The 24,754-nt window shown below is 35.3% G+C and overlaps 1 protein-coding gene across 5 annotated transcripts in view; it reads right to left on the bottom strand.

The window, feature by feature from the left end:
• Positions 1–2,784: 2,784 nt before the first annotated feature.
• OSBPL11 (oxysterol binding protein like 11) overlaps positions 2,785–24,754 on the bottom strand; it is a 106,094-nt gene continuing 84,124 nt past the window's right edge. For 4 of the 5 annotated variants that reach the window (XM_036904992.2, XM_036905007.2, XM_036905027.2 and 1 more), the window contains 3 exons: positions 15,496–15,678; positions 11,665–11,818; positions 2,785–7,864 (listed from right to left, as the gene is read on the bottom strand). In XM_036904992.2, the coding sequence (XP_036760887.1) occupies positions 7,799–7,864; positions 11,665–11,818; positions 15,496–15,678 (403 nt within the window). In that variant the 3' untranslated portion in view covers positions 2,785–7,798. The remainder of the gene's footprint in view (positions 7,865–11,664; positions 11,819–15,495; positions 15,679–24,754) is intronic. The other variant, XM_036904998.2, reaches the window with a different exon arrangement.

Here is a 24,754-nt window from a genome sequence, read left to right on the forward strand (position 1 = left end):
ATTTCAGTCTGTACTGGAGGTCCTAATCAGTACAATAAACAAGAAAAAAAAAATAAGGCATTTAGATTGGAAAGAAAAACTGTTCACAGATAAAAATAACTTCTTTATAGAAAATTATCTAAGGAAGCTACAGAAAAGTACCTGAGGTAATAACTGAGTTGACCAACCCTGCAGGATACAAGATCAACACAGAAAAATAAATTGTACTTGTATATACTAACAACAAACAATTAGAAACTAAAAATGTTTCAAAATATCATTTATAACATCAAAAATATGAAACAGGCATAATTCTGATATAGGACATGTAAACCTATATACTAAAAACTACAAAATAATGTTAAGAGAAATTAAGGAAGATTGAAATAAATGGAGAGATACATTGTGTTCATAGCTCAGAAGTCTTAATATTGGCAATATGTTATTCTGTCCAAACTGACCGATTAATTCAGTGAAATCACAAAATCCCAGCAGTTTTTTTTTTTTGTAGAAATTGACAAGCTTATCCTAACATTTACATGGAAATGCAACCTAGAATAGCCAAAACAACTTCAAAAAAGAGGAAGAAAGTTAGAAGATTTACACTTACCTAAAGATTTCTTTCAAAGTTACCGTAATCAAGACAGTGTAGTGTTGGCATATAGACAAGTAAATCCAATGGAACTGAACAGAGTCCATAGTAGACTGATACATTTATGATGAGTTGATTTTAAACAAAGGAGTAAAGGCAATTCAATAGACAAAGGATAGTCTTTTAAACAAATGGTGCTGGAAGAATTGGGCATCTATGCAAAACAAACAAAAAACTTTGATACATACTTTCTACTCTATTCAATAAAAATTAAAGCAAAGTGGATTATACACCTAAAGGTAGGAGCTAAAACTATAAAACTTCTGAGATAAAACATAGGAGAAAATATTTGTTAGCTTGGGTTAGGCAAGATCTTAGATATGACATCCAAAGTGTGATACATAATAGAAAAATTTGAGAAATTGGACTGCATCAAAATTAGGAACATCTAGTACTAAAAAGATCCTGTTGAAACAATGAAAAATGAAGCCACAGATTAGGAGAAATTATTTATACACCAAAGGCTTGTATGCAGAATATATAAAGAAATCTCAAATCTCAATAAGAAAAGCAAATAACCTAATGAAAATGTTGGCAAAATATCTGAACAGACATATCACCAAAGAAAATATGCAGACGGCATGTAAACACATGAAAACACATTCTACATCTTTAATCATTAGGTTTATACAAATTAATAACATTGCAAGCTACCACAACACACCCATTAGAATAGTAAATATTAAAAAGCCTATTCATATCAAGTGTTGCCAATGATGTGAGGCACCTGGAACTCTCATGCACTGCTGGTAGGAATGCAAAATGGTATAGCCATTTTGGAAAATCCATTTGCACTTTCTTAAAAAGTTAAAAACATATCTGTACCATTCCACTCCCAGGTATTTACCTAAGACAGGTGGAAGCATATGTCCTTACAAAGATTTGTATAAAAATGTTCACAGCAGCTTTATATATAATAGCCAAAACCTGAAACAACCCAAATGCCTATCAACTGGTGAATGGATACACAGATTACGGTATAATAGGAACAACAGATTACTATTTAGCAAGAAAAATGAATGAATTATTAATATACAAAACATGGATAAATAGCAAAATAATTATGCTGAGTGAAATAAGCCAGACCCCCTCCCAGAGTAGACCGTACTGTTTGATTTACATAAAATTTACACAAAATTCTAGAAAATACAAGCTAACTGATAACATACCAGATTAGTGGTATAGTGAATTGAATGTCGGCCTCCAAAAAGATATATCCACATCCCAATTCCTTGAAGCTTTGAATGTTAACTTTACTTGCAAAATAGGTCTTTGCAGACACAATTAAGGATCTTGAGATGAGATCATTCTGAATTATGCAGGTGGCACTTAAGTCTAATGTCAACTATCCTTATAAAAGGAAGGCTGAGGCAGATTTGAGACAGACAGGGAGAGACCCAGAGAAGAGGGAGCAGTATGATTACAGAAGCACAGACTGGCATAACTGGCCAAAAGGCAAAGAATTCCAAGAGATACCAGAAGCTGGAAGAGGCAAAGAATGGATTCTTCCCTAGAGCATGTAGAGAGGGTGTAGCCCTGCTGACGTCTTGACTTCAGATCTCTGGCCAGAACTGTAAAAGAATTAATTGCTGTTGTTTCAAGTAACTAATTATCATGATTGTAGTGATGGGTGTGGACATACATCAAAACTTACTGTGTACTTTAAAATGTGTCCATTATACATTAACAAAGTTGTTAAAAAGAAAAAAGGCATGAGTCTAAAATGAGACCCCACTTGTAATATTTGGTCTTTTCCAAGGAATCCATATAATATTGGTACATGGTGCTTTCTCAGAAAACTGAACATCAGATGAAACTCCACCATATGAAGAATAGCTGAATAACCCCAGAATATTAAAATTGGAAAAACTGATATTCAAAGATACGAAGTATTGCCATGTGCAGGAAAAAAACATTCTCACCTTCTATGAACTCCCTTAGAACTGAGACCAATGACGTCAGTTCTAGTGACACAGATTTTGGTTTAAAGAACTTGACATCAGTGCTGTCCATACATAAAACAGCTTTTGGAGGAGCTAGTTCATGGGAGACTTTATCTAGATATTAGAGTGTATGCTCCTCTTTGACTCTTTCCTCTGTTGGATTCTGTTTTTCTTGAGCTCTTTATCTTCTCCAATCCCTGCTTTTTTCCCTCCTTTGATGTTTTTCTGGTACATGTACTTGTAATAGCTTTCAGAAAAGGAAAAGCTGGGATAAAATGTTTTTGAATCTTTGAATGTCATATCCATCTTTTGGCTGGGAATAAAATTCTAGGTAAAACTCCAAGTATTGCTCTTTTGCCTTTTATCTTTCAGTGACGTCATTGAGAAGGCTGGTGCTATTCTGTTTTCTAAGGATCTTCTCTTTATCCTAGTGTTAGGAAATTTCACAACTTTGTGCTTTGCTTTAGGTTTTCATTTTCCCCGTTGGGCAGGCTACTAATGGCATTTTCAATCAGATTCATGTCATCTATTTCTGAGAAATTGCCTTGTATACAAATATACATATTTTTAAATATTACCTTTCCTTCCATTGGTTTTCTCTTCCTGGAACCCCTGCTAGTTTAGTTAGACTTCCTGGATTGAGCTTTTTCTTATTTATCTTTCAGAAGTGTTTGAGTGTTTAATTTGAACTATCATATTTTTAATTTCCAAGAGCTGTTCTTGTTCTCTGAAAAGTCCATTTAAAAAGTAACATTTTGTTCACATTTCAGAGAAGCAAGATCATCTCATCTGTCTGAAGATTTAATTTTCTGAAGTTATTTCCCCCCATTACCTGAATTATCTGCTTCCTTAAATTTTTTTTTCCTGTTTGATTTTTTTATTCATGCTGGAAGCATTCCTCAAATGTCTGCTGATCCTTAGCTATTAAAGTGAGTTGTAATGTGTTGTCGATATATACAGCAAGTCTCCCCTCATCAATAGTTTTGCTTTCCACAGTTTCAGTAACCTGAGGTCAACTGCAGTCTGAAAGCAGATGATTCTCTTTCTGATGTATCAGAAGGTCAAAGCAGCTTTAACTTTGTCACAAAGCCTACATCATTCATCTCATCCCATAGGCATTTTGTCATCTCATATCATAAGAGGGAGTATAGTACGTGGTATTTCGAGAGACTACATTCACATAACTTTTATTACAGTGTATTGTTATGGCTGTCCTATTTTATTCTTACTGTTGTTAATCTCTTACTATGCCTAATTTTTTAAATTAAACTTTATCACAGGTCTATATGCATAGGAAAAAACACAGTACAAATAGGGTTCAGGACTATCCAAGGTTTCAGCCATCCGCTGGTGGTCTTGGAACATACCCCTGTGGAAAAAGGGAGACTACTGTAGTGTGTTGGTGGGAAGATGGATGTGTGCAGTTTGTTGGTGAGAGTGGAGGGCTTCATACTGGAGGCTGTTGCTGACTTGGCTTTAATGTAATCAAAAGGGTTATCAACTAAGGTTGTTTTTGTTGGTGGACCCTCCATATACATCTGTAGGACTTTTTCTGGAGTTGTTTTCCCAAAAAGGATCTTTCAATCTCTTGCCTGAAGGTATAAGCCTGACTGTCAATATTTTGGGAGTGGGATAGCAGAAGGGACTGGAAAGTCTCCCCTTTAAGTGTGTAGACTTTAACTTGTTCCCCATTTTCAGTTTATCAACTTATTTGTGTTCCTGAATTGGGAACCACTATGGTTCAATCTCTCCAGAGCCTCTTCTAGGGTGGAACAAAGCTTAGTCACCTAGCTTCATTGTTTGGGGGCATCTAATGCAAGCTTTGAACCAATCCCCTAGTTTTAATTCATTGTTCAACTCTGCCTTCTGTAAAGCCTTGGTATCTTAATACTTTCCTGGGGTTTGCAGAGACCAATAGCCTTCCCCATGTCAATACCCCATTCTCAGGAATTTAGGTTTTAGATTCTCCCCTCATCTAAGTCTGTAAGAATGGGAATAGTATTTGCCACATCAGAGTCCAACATACCATCTGGTCCCAAAGGAATACTCAACAGATGTTTGTTTAATGAATGAAGGTCTAGCTAAGTGACTTAAAGTGAGTACTAAAATTTGAGCAATAATTTCTTATCTGTCAAGTGTGAACAGTATCCCCAACTTTCCAATTTCACAGGGTTGTTGTGAACTCTGAGTGAAAATGCTTTATAATATGTAAGAACTCCTTGTGCAGCTTGGTTTCTGAAACAAGTAGGGGTTTTATGCCACTGGAATATATACTCTACTAAAATCTTAATTTTTATGTATATGAGCTTTGTCTTTTTTATCCTCATCTGGTAGAATCATCTTTTCTTTCTTTTCCTGCTATCGCTGTTGAATCACCACTCAGCTTCCAGTCATTGTAGTAGCTCTAAGGAATCCCTCCAAGATGTAGGGAGTATTCATACCAATTTGCCTTTTTCTGGGGTAATACACTTCAAAGAAGTAAGCCTTCATCTAAAGGCAATATTTTTAACAAAACTTCAGGATTTTCTAATTAATAAATCCTTTAAGATTCATCTGTAGAAGTTGGTTCTTCAAGTACCAGATATTTATAGTGACAGTAAAGAATAACTAGGTATAATACTTAGGTAATCCTAAATTTAACTAGGATTATGGAGTGAGGAATTCAATACTTTTCTTCTTCTTCTTCTTTTTGGTAACAAGAAGGCATTAGAGGTGACGCTGGTCATAACTTGCAGAGTTCAGTGTATCAGTATGTAGATGCGATATCTCCCCAAGTACAATCTAGGACTACTTTTCTAGGGCTTAAAAATTGTCTATTCAAAATGCAACTAACTGGAACATGATTTTGGGGCTTAAACAAATATTTGACAGAAGGTATAGGGTGGTAAGTGTTATCTCCATGGTAAAAGTATAAAAGCTCAAATACATGGCCAGAACATTCTCTTTTTGTTGCTTCTAGTCTTGGACTTCTTGTCACAGATTTCCTAATAGCCAGAAAGAGTACAGAGACCGTACATGTAAAATTCTGGCCCCAAAGAGAGATAGATATATATATATAGCAATTGCTACAAAGACTCATTTCTCTGGTCAAATATTAATAAGGTGTAGATAAAAACAAAAAAACAAAAAACAGACAAGGCCTGATAGGAAGGTAAGCTGCAGTGAGACATCATGAAGACAGGGACAAGGCAGAACAATCACCCTAAAACAGTACGACTTCATTCCTGTCCACATTTAACCCAATAATGTGGGGAGGTTTCAATACTCATAAATGTAATGTTTTTGCATAAGAATTTAAAAAATCCTATCTCAATAATTCTTAAAATGGCTCAAAAACTCAAAGAAACAAATGGACATTTAACTGATGCAAAGAACAAAACAAAAATCTAATTTCATTCTATGTTCCTGCTGTATGTCCAGTATATTTAAAAGACAGTAAAATTAAAATATTTTAATTTTTAAAAACTCTTATTGAATCTATTCACTTCTGCTTAAGGAAGAGATTCCTGTAGATAAGGACTTAAAGAGAAAATCAATGTCCATCCCAAATGAATAGGGCAATTAACTCCTCTAAATACAAACTTTCTATTTTTCTCATTCATAAAGTAGACAAAGCCATCATTGTTCTCTAGTTTTATTATTTTTCAATCTTCCCAACACATGAACTAGAACTCATTTTGAGATTTTTCAGTGCATTTCACAGCAAAAATGAACAAGGGGATCAATAAAATGGTTGTACATAAACCAATTATTTTCTTATAATTTACAAGTTGTTGAAAAAGTATTGTTTTGCTGTTTTCATCCTACTTACCCCTTCAATAAAACACAATTTATCAGAGCACAAAGCTTAAACTTCTTATGATGCAACAGATACAGCCACCTACAATGGCTGATGAATAACAGGTATATGTTACACACATTGATTGGAAGACCATATCAGAAGAAACAGTAAGGCACCACTCTTGGAAAATTAAGGTAGCTTGCAGTAACAAGTGTTGAGCACCATAAGTAGGTGCTCAATAAATACTTGAATGATGAAAGCCATAATTAACACTATTCTTTTAAATGCCAGCAATTCTTCAAATTCAATAAAATACTTATTTAAAAAAAAAGATTTGTACCTGAATACAACTTCCCAATATCTTTTTATTTCATACTCTTTCTTCAGCATTTCAGTTTCCTTGAAAAGAAAATAAAACCATACGGTACGTGCACTCATATAAATATAACTTCTGAATTACTGACAAATACGAATAGTTGTTTTACATTTTGAGTGAACAGAGATAAGATAAAATATAACTTATCCAAGGGATAGCACATAATACTGGATATTAACCTACAAGTGAAAAAAAAGAGTAAGGGAAAAAGTAACAGTTTTATTTTTTAATATTTGCTTATGTTTTTTAATGCCTCAGTTCTTGAGAAAGGCCAAAATCTCATCATATTGACATGAACATATTTTTAAAAATTGTCTCTCAAGTGTAATATTTAATAAAACTAGGTGCTGAAAAATGTTCTGAAATTTTTCAAGTCAATGTTGTTTTCAAGTATATTAAAATGATCAGAAGAAAAAATTCTCCATGGTTATAATTCTAATCAATTTATAAATATACTTTTTAAAAGACAGTTCCAACAGAGGTGGATAATGGTAAGTTCCTCAGACACAGGCACAGTCTCTCTGAAGAACAGAATAACTTGTTACTACAATCTGATTTTTTTAACACTGATTTCAGGCACAATGGCTGAATCCACTTCTGGGTCATCTTCCTCCTCCTCTTGGTTTGCTTTTAAGAGTAGCGAATACTTCAGTTACTGACAGAAAGCAGAGCACAGACGCGGGAAGAGACTTCACTTCTCACAATAAAGAAATCAAAACCACTGAGTTCTCACTGGTGTGTTTCTCTGCTGCCCCCACGAGAAAATAGGGGATTCAAACTTAGCTTTAGGAGCAGGAACTGGATGAAAGATTAATCACCTAAGAATTCAGGTGAAAAGTTCTATGATATTGCTCACATCACAGGAATATGTTGGTGAGAGGGCCATCGTGCTTCTCCAACACTTTGGTCTTGCCGCAGTCCTACAGTGCGCTACCAGGTACATCATGCTGAGCTAGTCTCAGTCTGTGCAATCAGGAAGCAGGTCACTCAGTGCAATGATTCCATTCTGGGAGGATTTAGGGTAAACAGAAAAGAATTTCATTTGGTCAAGTCTCAGATAGTGTGTGTCACTCTGCTGGTTGTGTTGTTGGAATTATTTTCCAAAGGGGTTTGTGATAAACCCAGCCATCTCCCTGAAACAAGTAGAAAAATCAATTAAAAAAATATTCCTCTAATATTTTCAGAATCAGCAACCAAAATTAGAAATAATGCCTTCACTGAAATTGAATTCTACTCTCACATTCAAAACAAGAACTTCTGTGAAGAAAAAAAAATCTCTGTGCTTAAGACACCGAACAGTGTCTATGGTCTAGCTATGGATACCTAAGAAGTTCTGGTCTGGGGGTACCTACTTGATGCCCCATGAACATTTCATTTTGCAGATAGAAGCTTTTCTGTCAATCTTGCCAAGATGATGCCGACAGAGCCTCACCCACGGTGTGACAGGCAGCAGGCAGAGCACAAAGAAATGGTCATATGAGTACTAGCTGTTTTCTCCACCTCAATTGGCATCTCTAGTATCTGAATACTGTTTTCTAGTTCTTTCCTGACCTTACCCCTATTAGTTTTCCCTGGCTTCTGTGAATAAAAGGATACTGCAAGGAGATTAGTTAGTGTCAGTGAACTAAAGACAGAAGACCAAGTGAGGAAAAAAAGCTGCAGCAAATGCATGAAGGAGCATACTGCGGTGGGTGGCTGGCACAGCTGAGATCAGGGTAGCTAAGACAGGAGTCAGTGTTTATGGGACTAGGCAAGGTAAATCAGATTTGAACATCTGCCTGTAAGGCCTATATCTCTTTCAATTTATTTGTATCAAAATGTGTTTAAATATATTTACCCTACCTTGTTCCAAAAATTACTTAAGGCCAGGCAACTCTTTGGCTTATAGTGACAGGATTTATTCTCTCCTTGATCAAACTTTAATCAGACTCCTTCAAGCTCCTTTCTTGACTGAGACCAGTTTTAGCAAATAATCCTCATAAAGCAACCAGTGTATCGAGAATCCCCTCATCCTTGGTTTACAATCAAACTCCTCTTCTCCCACCCCTGGGAGAAGTTCTTCTCTCCCCTCCCCAATCCTTGATACCTAACCAAGATCCTCTTTCCCACCCATTCCCTCACCTTGCCCAGTGGCTTTAAATTCCCACTGTCCCTGTATTCAGAATTGAGTTCAATCCCTCTTCTCCATTGCAATAGTCTTGAATAGTCTTCCTTGTTGTTTTTAGTAATTGTAAGAATAATTTCCTTTTAATAACAGCAACCATTAGGCTGTTTATATTAAATTATCTGGTTGATAATTCTCAACACGAGTAGTATGGCTCTTTGAAAAAGATGTCATCTAACCACACTACAGAATGCTAAGTTTAGAAGTTAAGACATGCCTTCTAAGCATCTTATTTTACAGATGAAGGAACTGAGGCTCCGAGAAGTGAAATGAGCTGCCAACTTCACCCAGGTGGGGCCAGAGTTCTTTTCACTGCACCTTCTGTTTGTTTTCCTACATTTTATGGATAAGGAAACTGAGGTTAGAAGTGGTAAATGAACTATCCAAGATAAGAGCTGGGGCTCAAACTTAGCACGTGACTTTAATATGGTCCACCATACCATCAAAGCCTCCTTCTGGCACTTACAGACAAGTTAAGAAATTGTAAACATTCACTTAAGAAGGATACAACCAATAGATCCTGGTGGACATGTATAATATTACAAGGAAGGAAATGGAAGATCTAACAGATTACATGTCAGTGAGAAATGGTCAGGAAAAGAAGGCAGGTATGATTAAATGATACTAGAAATGCTTAAAGTTCATTTGTACTTTCTCAAGTTACTTTACCTCCTCTTTTTACACCAAGTATTCTATTCTTTACTTTACTACTCCATCTACATAACATCAACTCCTAACTGGTCTGTAGTCTTTCTGGGAACAATAATGGAAGTATCAAGCAAGTGAAAAAGCCCTTGTTACTCATGACAATATTTATGGAACATCTACTATGTGCCTAACACTCTGTTTATATTACACAGGAGACAAAACTGTGATTCTTCTTAGTAAAGAGCCATACACAATGGCAATAGTTTCAAATTTGTTATGAAACTATTTCATAATTTCATATGCCTCATCTGTACTTTGCCATGCTTCTTACATGTGGTGGCACTCCTCATGGCCCAATCACACTTAGGATGTGACCTGGCTGCCCCATGCACTTAGGGAATTACTATCATAATACAAATCTAACCCATCTGCTGTACCACTGTGCCATGGCACACCATTTAGAAAACCATGTTTACATCTTAACACCCAAAGGAGCCCAAATCTGAGCCAGCATCTCCAACCTACTATTCCACCAGGTAGCTACTTGAGGCCATACAGGCTGAAAAAAATCCACTATTTTATTGGATAATTGCTATATCTTGCTACCTTTCTGCATCAGTCTATCTGACATCACAGAGTATAGTAAAACATTAAGTGGTAGGCTCTTAATAATAGCTATCAAATAAAGAATAAATGAGAAGTAGCAAGAATCAGGGTGCCTATTGTTTAAAATCCCACTGACTGCATCCTTCACCCACTGTAGCTTCCTGCTTTCAGCCCCCAGAGTTTGTTTTCAACGATTTACAGAGATCCTCCCTCACAGATTCTCCTCTTTAGAATCTTCTCCTGAAATATCTGTTCTTGAAATGAAAAAACCAAGGTTACCAGACTATAATTTTAAATAGTAATTACAAAGTTTTATTTTTGTCGTATAAAAGAATAGAGATGTAAACTACTTTCCCTTTATTATTCCTATCCATGAAAATAGCTGGTATTCATTTTAGATACCAAAGGTTTGAAAATGAAAGTAATGAAGGTACATAATAAACTATGGGTTTTTAAGGGTAATCGGTTTGCTAAAATCACATTCAAACTACTTTTTCCAGATTCCCTCCTGATGGACCAATATTAAAATTCAACAGGCTTCTTGATATTACGGATGAATGTTGAAACCACTGTTGTTTATATGAAACCACCATAAGATTGTATATCAATTATACTTTCATAAATTTAAAAAAAAGGACATAAGAACCAAAAAAAAAATTCAACAGTTTTCCCTTAGACTTGGCTAGAGACAAGAAAACTTTCCTTGGTATCAGCACTGGTCTATTATTCATCTTACTCTGACTTCTACCAGAAAATCATATATAAAACAAAACAAAAATCTTTAAATTTAGAAAATATTTCAGAAATTATTTAGTTCAGATGAAAAATCAGTGCATCAAACACTTCTACATAAGCCATGGTCTCTTATACAGGTATAGCAATGGGGAATACATTATTATAAAATGTACTCTCATTATTATTGGTTATTTTTTATTGTTATACAATTCCTTCTTATGTTAAGCTCACAATCAGCTTCCTGGTAGTTTGCACCTAGCTCAAGTCTGCTATTCTAACTGATTTAAAAAAATGTCCATTATCAGCCTACATATAAGTGAAGAAGGTTATAATCAATGGCCCCAATTTTCTGTTTTCCAGGCTAAACATAACCTTTTCATTATTTTTTCCTTAAATATAACACATTCTAGCCATTTCGCTATCCTTTATATAGCCAGCAAAGTTTCTCATGACCCTTTTAAAATGCAGTCTCTGGAAATGAACACAGTTTCAGTGTGGTAAGAACACAATAAAATGAAAATTACATATTCTATTATTGTGATTGAAGATTATGTTACCATTTTTCTTTGTGGCCAGTTTAAATCCCAAATCTATTTCATCTGAACTACTGGTAAGCTATTTCACTTTGATAAACTGTGAAAAGCTCCTGAAAAGGCTCATGGCTATGCTGTACTATTTTTAGAAATAAAGATGTGTAAATGATAATTCAAGAAAGCCTAATAAGCTAAAGTTATCACTGAGTAGGTAATGAATTTTAGTCTGAAGATATATAGAACATACCTCTTTAATAAAATATTTCGTTTTCCAGGGTGTGCCCGTTTCAGTACGATGCCTTTCTTCAGTCCTCTGACGTTCCTCCAGGGTACGTTTATGCTCTGTAGCCTTATCAATTTCAGATTCCCTCAGAGAATCTGTCACGTCTTTCCATAATCGCCTAAAATCAGAAAATCCCCCGGTTAACAAACATTTTTTTAAAAAGTTAAACAGGACTGGCATATTCAAAACTGACAGTGACTTTTAAAAATTCTATTTTCTAAATAGGATCTGTAATATCCTGCTTATAAGTTATAATAACACTGATACTATGCTGCTGACACTAATGTCCAAGATGTTGTTCCTTCCACATTTTTTTACATTAAAAATAATTTGTATTTCCCCAAGTCATAAAAACAATTTTTTATTTTTAGGAAACTTAGGAAATAATAAGCAAAATGATAAATTTTTTAAAAGCTGAATTATAAGAGAGACCACTTCTGTTTCTGGACATGATGAAACAATGGAGACCAGATTTACCCTCCTGCCTTTAAGAAAGTAGGAAAGATGACAAAATATAAAGGAACAATGGTTTGGAGATACTGAGCAAAAAAGCAGCACAGGACAGCGATTCCCTGAAGATAGGGAAACAAATGACGGGAGTTGTATGAGTGCTCCAGTTCACTGGCTAGAGAGAATTGAAAGGCACAAGCACAGTGGGGAGAAAGCCCAGCTCCACCAAAAAAAAAAACAACAACTGCCAAGACAATTATTTGGGGAAAAAATAGTTTCTTCAACAAATGGTGCTGGGACAACTACATATCTACTTGCAAAAAGATGACCTTGGAGCCTCACCTGACAACAAACTTGAGAATATTGTGAACTATATGCCAGTAAGTTTGATAGAGTAAATTAGAGTAAATGAACCAATCTGTTGAAGGACATGAACTACCAAAGCTCACTCAAGAAGAAATAGATAACCTCAATATTCCTAGGAGCTGAAGATACTGAATTTGTAGTTGAAAACTTTCCCCTAAAGAAAACAACATATCAATATTGCCTATGAAAAGAGACATAAAAAATCCTTTATGGAATTTTAGCAAAGAGAATTCAGCAGTACCTCTTAAACATCTGGTTTAATAGAAGCTGGATTTTTATATCTGCTTCTATATCAATCTGATATATACATATATATATATATGTATGTATGTTCACACATACACATACATACATATAAATACATACTTACACATATTATTTTACTTAAATTGTATAAAGAAAATCTGGTCTCACACAGATATGTAGTTGGAAAGGGAAGAATATTTTAATAGGTTTTTCAAGTAATTAAATTATTTGATGCTGAATCAAACTAAGCAAGTGGTAGTTTTTTAAAGGTTAGTTACAATGTGGAAACTGAAAAATTATCAATGAATTTTTCATCCTCTGCTACATGGAAATCCACTAGTCTATGGGCATCTTGAATAGATTTTTTGAATCGATCTTGAAGGCATTTTGAATGATTTTGTAATATCATGCGTTGACCACTTGAAAAATGATCTCCCAGGTGTTGACATATTTTATTATATAATATTTTAAAAACCACATTCATTAATATTACTACCAATTTCATCAGAAAACTTTACTTGGGAAGCTTTTAAGTTCATGGTGGCAGATACAAGTTTTCCAAAATTCTGATTTTTGCCTTGAAGCTTACATTCCCCCCACCGTTTTATTAGATATAATTGATATACAGCACTGCATGAGTTTACTGTGTTCAAGCATAATAATTTGACTTAAACATACTGTGACATGATTATCAAAAGTTTATAGTTAACATCTATCATCTCACAGAGATACAAAAATTACTTTTATTTTCCCCTTGTGATGAGAACTCTTAGGATCTACTATTTTTAACAGCTTTCAGATACTCCATACAGCAATGCCAACTACAGTCATCATATTGTACATTATATCCCCAATACTTACTTATTTTACAACCAAAAGTTTGTTCCTTTTGACCACATTCATCTAATTCCTCCATTCCCCACCCCCTGCCTCTGGTAACGACAAATCTGTTTTCTTTTTCTATGATTTTTTTTCTGGATTCCACAAGAAGTGAGATTATCCAATATCTGTCTTTCTCTGTCTGATTTAATTTCACTAAGCATAATGCCCTCAAGGTCCATCCATGTTGTTGCAAATGGCAGGATTTCCTTTTCTTACAGCTGAATAATATTCCATTGTGTGTGTGTGTGTACAACCACAATTTCTTTACCCATTCATCCCTGATGGACACTTAGGTTGTTCCATTTAAATTTTATTATTACCAACAAATACTGTCGTTGTTTTCCTTGAAGTGCCATGTTCATATCATTCATTTAGAAGAAAAATATCTGCCCAGTATTGAAATTAGAACAGCCATTATTTGTCTGTCAATCATTCTTTTAAGTAAAAATGGTGTTTCATGAAAAGAGCAATTAATTCAGCTTGTAACTCAAACAACTACACAAGGGCTTCTCCTCCAGATAAACACTATACTTTCTCAGAATCTGGCATGAGTGCTTTATGCATATTCCCAATTTGTCACGCAGAATATTAAAAAGATGGGCAGTCAGTGGTCCATATTTAATAAAACAAATAATTTGTACTACTTTTTTAAGGACACTTAGAAAAAAGAAACTGACTTTTTTTTTTTTTAAGCAAGTATATGGCAGTCATGAATACAATGACTGCTTGTACAGTCTGTCACTGCCCTGATCAGTGCTGAGGCCCAGCAGCGCTACCCACCAATGCAAATGCCAACAGAGTAAAAAAGACAAATAACATCTTAGCATCATTTATTAAAAACTTTTGAACTTGCAGACCCCCTGAAAAGATGTCTGTGGACCTAGGTGTCTACAGACCAACCTTGAGAACCTCTCCTTTAGGATAAATCCTAGAAGAATTTTTTTTCTCATTCATTACTGTTTTATTTTTTGACCCAATCTGAGTCTTCAATTAATGAGTATTTAATCCCTTACACATCTAATTGTAAGTGGTTTGGTTCTGTTTACATGATCTTAACTTAAGATGTTCAGTGCTTCTTTGTTATTTCCTCTTTTCTTTTTTAAATGAATATAGCAATACTTGCATATGATATAAAATTTAAACACTACAAAAGGGCATTTTCTGAAAAGTAAGTTTCTTTCCTTCCAGACCCTAGTACTCCTCTTCAGAAGCAACCACTGTAAACACACGTTGGAGATTGTGCCTCAGTAGCACATAAAGATCCACTTCGTTTACCTTTAAAGGCCTGTGACACATACTGTCAAAACAACCTCTCGAAGGGTTGTACCAGTTTACCTTCTAACTACCAGTATAAAAATGCCTTTTGGCTCATACTTTTTCTCCAAAGAGGTATTATCTTGAAAACTATTTTGGCTTACTGTTAAATTTGTATGTCTTTAAATTCTAATTACATTGAGTAATTTTCCATTTTCTTAGTGGGCATTTTTTTTCCTATTTTTGTGAGCTACCTCTTTCTGTCCTTTGCCCATTTTCGTATTGGGGTACCTGTCTTGTTATTAAATCTGTAAGAGTTTTTATGATAAGGATAGTGATCCTCTGATTGTTCAACATTGTTAATATTTTTTACCAGTTTCCAAATATTTGATTTTTACTAAAATGTGACTGTGTGTCATATAATGTCATTGCTTTTAAGGGGCTTAAGAGCATCAGACAAGACCAACCCTTTCAATTTACAGAAGAGGAAGATGTTGTAAACTGGTGAGTGATGCCCAACGTCGCCAGTCAGTGAAAAGGCTTCAATTAAGGCCAGAGAGTCTGACTCTTTTCTGTACGGATGCGAGGATGACATACCTGGATTCAAATGGATCTTGCTTCTCCAGAGGTCTTACTCTTTTCTTCATCACTGCCAACTTAGTCAAGTCCACACACTTGGTGTCTCCACTGCTATAAGTGAACTCAAGAACACTATTCCATTCCCCTTGCACTCTGCATACCACAGTGTTGGTGAGATTATGTTTTACTTCACCTGTAACCCTAGAAGCAGGCAGAAGATAAAGATATGCTGTAATAAGTGATATTGATTTGTTTCTTAGGATTCTGAAACCCAACGATGCACCTTATGAATTACTTAAATTGGTTACACAGCTCATTGTGATTTGTCAGGGCCAAAGTCAGAATCTTTGTAAATCCCATGACAACCAACTGGATAGTTTTTTCAAATAACACTAACTCTTTTGAAAGAATACTGGGAATCCAACTAGAGACTAAGGTACCATAAATGATCACAAAATGTGATCTTTAAAATGCTTGCTACTTGGGGTGTGTGTGGGGGGACTTGGTGAGGGGGGGAGCCTGGTAAACATAGTGTTCTTCATGTAATTGTAGATTAATGATATAAAAAAAAATGCTTGCTACTAAAACAAAACTATTATAATAATAAAACTAAATAGGAATATGAAAAATATAAACATTTTTATTACAGTCTAAAAATTATTACATAGTTTTTAGTTATATATATATAATTATATAATAGTTACAATATTATAATCTATTTAACATTTTTTTAAAAAACTAGTCCTATTTATTTAAAAGTTTAGAGTCCCCATATTTGAAGTTCTGGATATACTGATTTAGTGTAAAACCACATAAGCCTAATTTTTAAATTAAGTACAGAATACAAATCAATAAGAGGTAGAAAAATAGAAAAGATAAATTAAAATTAAAAATTTTACAATTCCCTTGACAAAACAGAAAAATTAAAAGAGCACTGGTATCCAAAAATTATTATCAACATAGAACTCAGAGAACTCAAACATTACTGTTGTGAAAGTTTAATGGAGAGTTATCTGGCTGGTTTATCAACATGCTAGGATGCAGCTCAAATGAAGACTGGAACAGGAACACACTGAATTATTTTTAATGAATATTTATGTTCACTGTAGGACCCAAATGATGACAGGGTCAGATTAGACAGGGGTTCACAACTCAGAGAATAGTGGACGAATGTTGGGGTCTAATCAGTGTGCCAGGGATATGGTTTATCTGGATTCAAAAGGGAATCCAAATCACCAAAGCCTGGAGGTTCAGCTGACAGCTTAGGGACCCTTAAGTAGCATTTGTCAGGTATAAGCCAAGGGCCTGGGGAAAAGAAAGGACATAGTGGAATTTAAGGAGCCCATAGTTATCAATCTGAAATTAAAGGTCTGCAAACTCAGAGCTCAAGGCAGAGATGTAGGGGCCAGTAAGTGAGCCATCTATGAATCAGACCTTAGAGATCAAGGTATATAGGAGTTTGGAATCCAAGAGAAAACCAAACACCCAAAGCCAAAAGTTAGGTGTAACTGGAGTTCACTGACAAAGAACACCACGACTACAAGTCGCTTTGACTATAGCACAGGTGGTAACTCTGAGTTATACTTCAAAGTATATCAGCTTAAATAACTCCACTGCTAAGGTTTCTTGCCTGACTGCTTCTTGTGATGGCCATGCTTCCTCTAATCCCACTTGTCCATACTGTTCCCTTCACTGGAAAACCATCACTAACCAAACAGGATACAAGCAGATGGCACTCAATGCTTATCTCTTCCCTTCTCCAACCACATACACCCAGAACTATTTTCTGAGAACTGAGGAACAATAATCCGTTCCTCACTTGATCTCTCCTTTTCTGCCAAAGCACAATCTCTCAGGCTATCATTATCTCCTTCACATGCTTTTCCATTCAACAAATAACAACCCTAGACCCTGTTCATGGACACTGGGTTATGTGGGGTCCTCACTGCTTATGCAGCTATACAGTAAGAGCAGCATGAGGAGAACTGAGGCAAGGAGCAAGCATCACACACATTATAGGCAGAGCATGAGGAACTTGCAAAAGAAACACAAGGAGGAAGAAGGCCTTGCTTCATTTTTCTTGTAACAGTTCTTTATAACATTCTAATGCAGGGTTGGCAAACTTCTATAAAGGACCAGAAAGTAAACATCAGGATTCTCAGGCCAGACTGTCTCTGTCACAACTATTTTGTCACTGTATACAGCATAAAGCAATCACAGGCAATGAGTAACTGAATATCTAAATATCTGAAGCATATGGATTTAGATTTTATATGAATCAAAGACACAGAATAGGCTGCTCTTTAGATACTTAACCAAACAGCCAAATCTCAAGTTGTCATCCTACTCATATCAAAACAGAAGATAACTGATAAATCATTTGTTCTCTGATTTTCTAAAACTCTGACATCAGACTCTGTCTCTATAGCTATTTGGAATACCAGAAAAATCATTGGATATAATAACATGGCTTCATGTAGAAAGATTTTATTGACTGAAAGTTAACCTTTTAGCTCTGGGTCTTACTGATCTCTCTCTGATTTTTGCAAAACCACTAAAGAAGACATTGGCTATTATGTAACTCAATGCCACTACATAAAGAGATGTGCAACAAATCATTTTAGAATTTAATACTCAGAAAATAGCTGATTGCTACTGAAAAAAGTGATAGGCTGCCTTTATCAGACAAGGAGAAGTACATGGAGCTTCATGTTTCCTTTTACTTTAACAGGTGAGTCCGAATTAAATTTTATTTTCAAATATAGTAATTATCCCAGCTTCACAGTATTTATTGGCCTTTTCTATCATTATAGTAATTATAATAATAGACTTTATTTTTTAACTATTATATATGAGTTTTTCCTAAAAGCCTTACAAATGCTTTCCAAAGATAGGGTTCCAGAACCTAATACTAGACTGAAAGCTTCTCAAAGGCAGAGATAGTTTTTTTCTATTCTGTATCTCCAGTACGCAGAAAGTGTGTCACTTAGCAGTTAACATAATCTCTTGTTATAACACTACATAGACAGATAGAGTACTGTATCTATTTATATAGCTACCTCCTAGCTCACTTTCGGATGATGATGATTTACATAAAAATAAATCCTAATGTGAGTTTGAAAATGGGATTAGTAGATGGACATCAGCATGAGGAATAGTTAAGTAGGCTCACTTCGCTGTATCAGAGATAGTTGTGGAAAATGAGGAAGTAAGGGAAGACAAAAGGAAGATAATACACTTACATCCAATGCAGACAGCAGATAATATGCCTGCTGATTGTAGACAGCAGTAAAAACTAAACTGTCCGAGGAGGCAAGGCCACTAACAATAGCATGACAAAGGCCATTGTTATGATATTCTGTTAAATCAGTGAAGTCAAGTATAGAAAAGTCTGTTTCTAATAGGAATATTTTAATGAGAAATTAGGTGAAAACATTGGTCTTAAGGGAGATCAGAGTGGAAAAAAATGAGAAGTTCTGGAGTTAGCCAAAAGCATCCCTCAAGAGTTACGGAAAAGAGTGTATATGTGAATACAAAGGAGTGAAAGGCTGTGTTAGAGAAAAGTTTTATACTTCCAAGTAACAAGAAGATCCAATGAGTGAGGCCTTGTGCATAAGTGAAGAGTATGAAGGGGGAAGAAAAGCCAATTTAAGTAAGAAATTCAAACAAACAAGATGGCAAATATAATGACTGATCATTAACAAAAATGAGGACGTCTATTTCAAACTATTAGGAGTCTTGAAAAAGTCAGAATATGAAAACCAGGTATCAAAAACCAGTAAGGCTTTTGGATTGCTTGCTGTGGATGCTCCCTCCAGGAATCCAGCTGCCAAGACAGAAGAAGCCTCAGTCATGTCGGAAGGCCTCTGAATGACGGTCCGGGCTGAGCTCCTGGTCAGCAGCCGGATCTACAGCTTCTACATGTGGGAGCTACCGTGGATATCAGCTGAGTCAAGACAGCCCTTAGATAACTGAAGCCTTAACCAAGATCCGACTATAACCACATGAAAGACAGCACATGAGAATCACCCAGTTGAGCCTAGGTGAACTGCAACATATAATAACAAACTGCTGTTTTAAGAGGTTTATTACCAGCGGTACATAACTAGGACATCATCCAAAGTTACCTTAGCCGCCCCCTGGCCCTTCTACATCCGGTCAGTTACTCCTTGAAGTCTGTCAATTCCGAATGCCTAACTGGTTTCTCCACTTCTAATCTCCCTTCACAACCCCTACCTCCCGTCCATTCTTCACCTGCCACCAGATTCTTTTTTAAAAATACTGACTTTAAACATCACTTCCAGACACAAAACTAGTTATAATGTATTGTTGAACATGCGTAACATGAACCTAATTAAAAAAAAGACAAACCCAAATTGCATTCTGTAAAATCGACCTGTAGTCTTCAAAAATGTCAGTTATGAGACAAAAAAAAGGCTGAGGAAATATTCTGGAAGATTAAAGAGAAATACCAATAAAATGTAATATATGATCCTGGGTCATGAGAAAAAATATTGCCAGTCATTGGGAAAACTGACAAAAATTAATATGGACTGTACATTAGATAATAATATCAATGTTAAATTTCCTGAATTTGACAAGTGATTTGTGATTACACGAAGAGAATTTTTTTTTCCTTAGGAAATTCAAGCTAAAATATTTTAGGGTGAAGTTATCATTATGTCTTTAATTGACTCTCAAATATTTCAGGAATAATAGCAACAACAATAATAACAAAGTGTGTATATGTATAGAGAGAGATTTTGATAAAACTAATGAAGCAAAATTCACAACTGTTGAATCGAGGCAGAGTCTAGGAGAGTTTCTACAACTCTTCTGTAGGTTTGAAATTATTTCAACATAAAAGATAAAAATAAATAAAATATACCATTTCCATGCTTAAAATCTTAACTCCCCTCTGTGTAAAGATGAAGTATGTCAACAGAAAAGTCACTAAGGATAACTATGGTGGGTATGCTAAATCTCATGAGATGAAGCCTGAACCTTATGTGGTCCTATCCCCTCTTAAAACAGATTCTACCTGAAGGAAACCACTTTTATGTGGGAGGGCTGTGAGAAGCAGATAGATTTGTTTTGACCTATGACTACTTAATGTGAGAGAGCATTCAACCAAAATTTTAGCCTCGATGCTAAAACAGGAAAATTCATAGAGCAGAGAAACCATAAAAATGTTATGAATATGTATGGCCAACATCACTCTAATATTGAAACCAGACAAAGACGCCACAAAAAAAGAAAATTATAGACCAATATTCCTGATGAACAAAGATGCAAAAATCCTCAACAAAATAATAGCAAACTGAATTAAAAAGTACATCAAAAAGATCATTCATCATGACCAAGCATGAACTATTCCAGGGATGCAAGGATGGTACAATATTCGTAAATCAATCAATAAAATACACCATATTAACAAAGGATAAAAACCATATGATCATCTCAACAGATGCTGAAAAAACATTTGACAAAATTCAACATCCATTCATGTTAAAAACTCTCAACAAAGTGGGTATAGAGGGTACGTACTTCAACATAATAAAGGCCATATACAAAAAGCCCACAGCCGCCAACATACTTTTGGGAAAAAGCTGAAAACTTTTCCTTTAAGATTAGGAACAAAACAAGGATGCCCATTCTCACCACTTTTATTCAACATAGTACTGGAGGTCCTAGCCATAGCAATCAGACAACATAAAGAGAAAAAGGTATCCAAATTGGTAAGGAAGAAGTTAAACTCTCACTATCTGCATATGACATGATATTATACATAGAAAACCCTAAAAAATCCACCAGAAAACTATTAGAATTCAGCAAAGTGGCAGGATACAAAATTAATACACGGAAATCTGTTGCATTCCTATATACTAGCAATGAACTAGCAGAAAGAGAAATCAGGAAAACCCCATTTACAATTGCATCAAAAAGAATAAAATACCTAGGAATAAACCTAACAAGGATATGAAAGACCTATACTCTGGAAACTGTTAAGACACTCATGAAAGAAATTAAAGAAGACACCAATATATGGAAATACATCCCATGCTCATGGATAGAAAGAATTAATATTGTCAAAATGGCCATCCTGCCCAAAGCAATTTACAGAGTCAGGGCAATCCCTATCAAAATACCAACAGCATTCTTATAGTGAAGTTGAACAGAGTTCTAAAATTCATATGGAACCACAGAAGACCCCAAATAGCCAAAGCAACCCTGAGAAGGAAAAATAAAGCAGTGAGGATTACTCTTCCTGACTTAAAGCTCTACTACAAAGCTACAGTAATCAAAACAGTTTGATACTGGCACAAGAACAGACCCATAGATCTATGGAACCGAATAGAGAGCCCAGATATAAACCCATGCATATATGGCCTATTAATATATGATAAAGGAGCCATGAACATACATTGGAGAAAAGACAGTATCACTTCAACAACTGGTATTGGGAAAACTGGACAGCTACATGTAAGAGAATGACCGGATTACTGTCTAACTCCATACACAAAAGTAAACTCGAAATGGATAAAAGACCTGAATGTACATCATGAAACCATAAAACTCTTAGAAGAAAACACAGACAGAACTCTCTTGAATATAAACATGAACAACTTCTTCATGAAGATATCTCCACTGGCAAGGGAAACAAAAGCAAAAATGAACAACTGGGACTATATCAAACTAAAAAGCTTCTGTACAGCAAAGGACACCAACAGTAGAACAAAAAGGCATCCTACAGTATGGGAGAATATATTCGTAAATGACATATCTGATAAGGGGTTGACATCCAAAATATATAAAAAGCTCACACACCTCAACAAACAAAAAAGCAAATAAGCCAATTAAAAAATGGGTAGAGAATCTGAACAGATACATCTCCAAAGAAGAAATTCAAGGATGGCCAACAGGCACACAAAAAGATGCTCCACATCACTAATCCTCAGAGAAATGCAAATTAAAACCACAATGAGATATCACCTCACACCAGTTAGGACTGCCACCATCCAAAACACAACTAATAACAAATGTTGGCGAGAAATGTGGAGAAAGGGGAACCCTCCTACACTGCTGGTGGGAATGTAAATTAGTTCAACCATTGAGGAAAGCAATATGAAGGTTCCTCAAAAAACTAAAAATAGAAATACCATTTGACCCAGGAATTCCACTCCTAGGAATTTACCCTAAGAATGCAGCAGCCCAGTTTGAAAAAGACATATGTACCCCTATGTTTATCGCAGCAGTATTTATAATAGCCAAGAAATGGAAGCAACCAAAGTGTCCATCAGTAGATGAATGGATAAAGTAGATGTGGTACATATGCACAATGGAATATTATTCAGCCATAAGAAGAAAACAAATCCTACCATTTGCAACAACATGGATGGAGCTAGAGGGTATTATGCTCAGTGAAATAAGACAGGCAGAAAAAGATAAGTATCAAATGATTTCACTCGTCTGTGGAGTATAAGAACAAAGCAAAAACTGAAGGAACAAAACAGCAGCAGACTCACAGAACCCAAGAATGGACTAAGTTACCAAAGGGAAAAGGACTGGGAAGGATGGGTGGGAAGGGAGGGATAAGGGGAAAAAGGGGGCATTACGATTAGCACACAAAATGTAGGGGGTGGTGGCACGGAGAAGGCAGTATAGCACAGAGAAGACAGGTAGTGATTCTATAGCATCTTACTATGCTGATGGACAGTGACTGTAATGGGGTATGTGGTGGGGACTTGAAAATGGGGGGAATCTAGTAACCACAATGTTGCTCATGTAATTGTAGATTGATACCAAAATTTTAAGAAATATTTAAAAATTTTCTGTGACTTGTGTTAGAGTTTACAATTTAGATATAACTAAATATTCCAACACAAAACTTTCCATGTATGTTGTTGTTTACAGGCCTGACTATCTCATAGGCTGATCCCACTGCTCTATCACCTAGTACCAATGTGGTTAACATCTACTGATTTGTCTGTGGCTCTATGATTTTCATTTCAGGTTCTATCAACTATCTCACATGACGAGAAAGCTAATACCAAAACAACCATGTTAGTTTTCATGTCACTAAGAGCAATGACTGAAAGAAATAAGAGATAACAAACTCAGAGAAAAATGAAAAAGAATTAAAAGAGAGCCTATAGTTGTTTTCAAAACTTTGAAGGGCTATCCTAAAGAGGAAAGGGAATTTCAACTGTGTGATGCTCTAAAAAATCAAATCCAAAGGTTCATATCTAAGAAATTAACCAGTAGAGAATTAAAAGATCATTGGGAATAGTCACAATTTGATAGGGTAGACTATATTCTATCTCCAAGAAAGAAACTCACACTTCACTGTATTTCTAAAGAAAAATATGCAAACATTTACAGATCATTTACTAGGTACACAGCACTGTGTAGATGCAATGGAAGGCCCCAAACAGTGCAGTTCTGTCAAAAAGCTTATAGCCATGTTGGGGGAAATAACACAAATCAAAAGAATAAATTTGTGTATAAACAACATTAAAAAAATGTTTTTATAGATAATTATGAGTCTGAGATGGTTAATAACATACATACATGCACGTGCATATCCATATGCACACACACATACATACTCTCAGAATGACTTTTCAGGGACCAAGAATAGCTTGCAAAAGAGACAACTGAAATTGTTCCATGTCTACTTATGTAGAAAATAATATGAGAAAACAATATAATAATATGAACTAAGAAGTATACCAGTACCATAAAAAAGTGCTGGATTTGGGAAATTCATCCCTGTAGTTGTTTTCCCCTTAGCATTCTACTCCAGCATACACATTGAGGAATAGTTCTACCAGTGCAAGAATGTTACAGGGATGCAGACTTCAGCTCAACTTCATGTAAATAAGGGGAGTCTAAAAATTGTATGGGCTGCCTCACACACTGTGAATTCTGTAGTAATTTCAATTTTCAGCACAGATTGATCAAATTGGTTATCAGGCAATTTTGCAAAGGGATTTATGCACCTCATAAATGTTGGTCTAGCAACTTCTTAAGGCCTTTCCAACTGTAAGGTTTGAACTGTGATTCAAACAATTCAAATGATTGTGATTACTTTGATGATGGGAGTAAACAGGTGCACATAAAACAAAATGTGAACCATATTAATACCTTCTCTAAGGGTAAAAGGTAACTATTCTGACAACATCTAGAAAATAATAAATACAAATAAAAACAAATACATAATAAATACAAAATAAAAAAACAAAATACAATCAAAAACAAAAAATAAGTTCTATGT

This window comes from Manis pentadactyla, chromosome 1 (assembly GCF_030020395.1).
Source record: "Manis pentadactyla isolate mManPen7 chromosome 1, mManPen7.hap1, whole genome shotgun sequence".
Lineage (NCBI taxonomy): Eukaryota > Metazoa > Chordata > Mammalia > Pholidota > Manidae > Manis > Manis pentadactyla.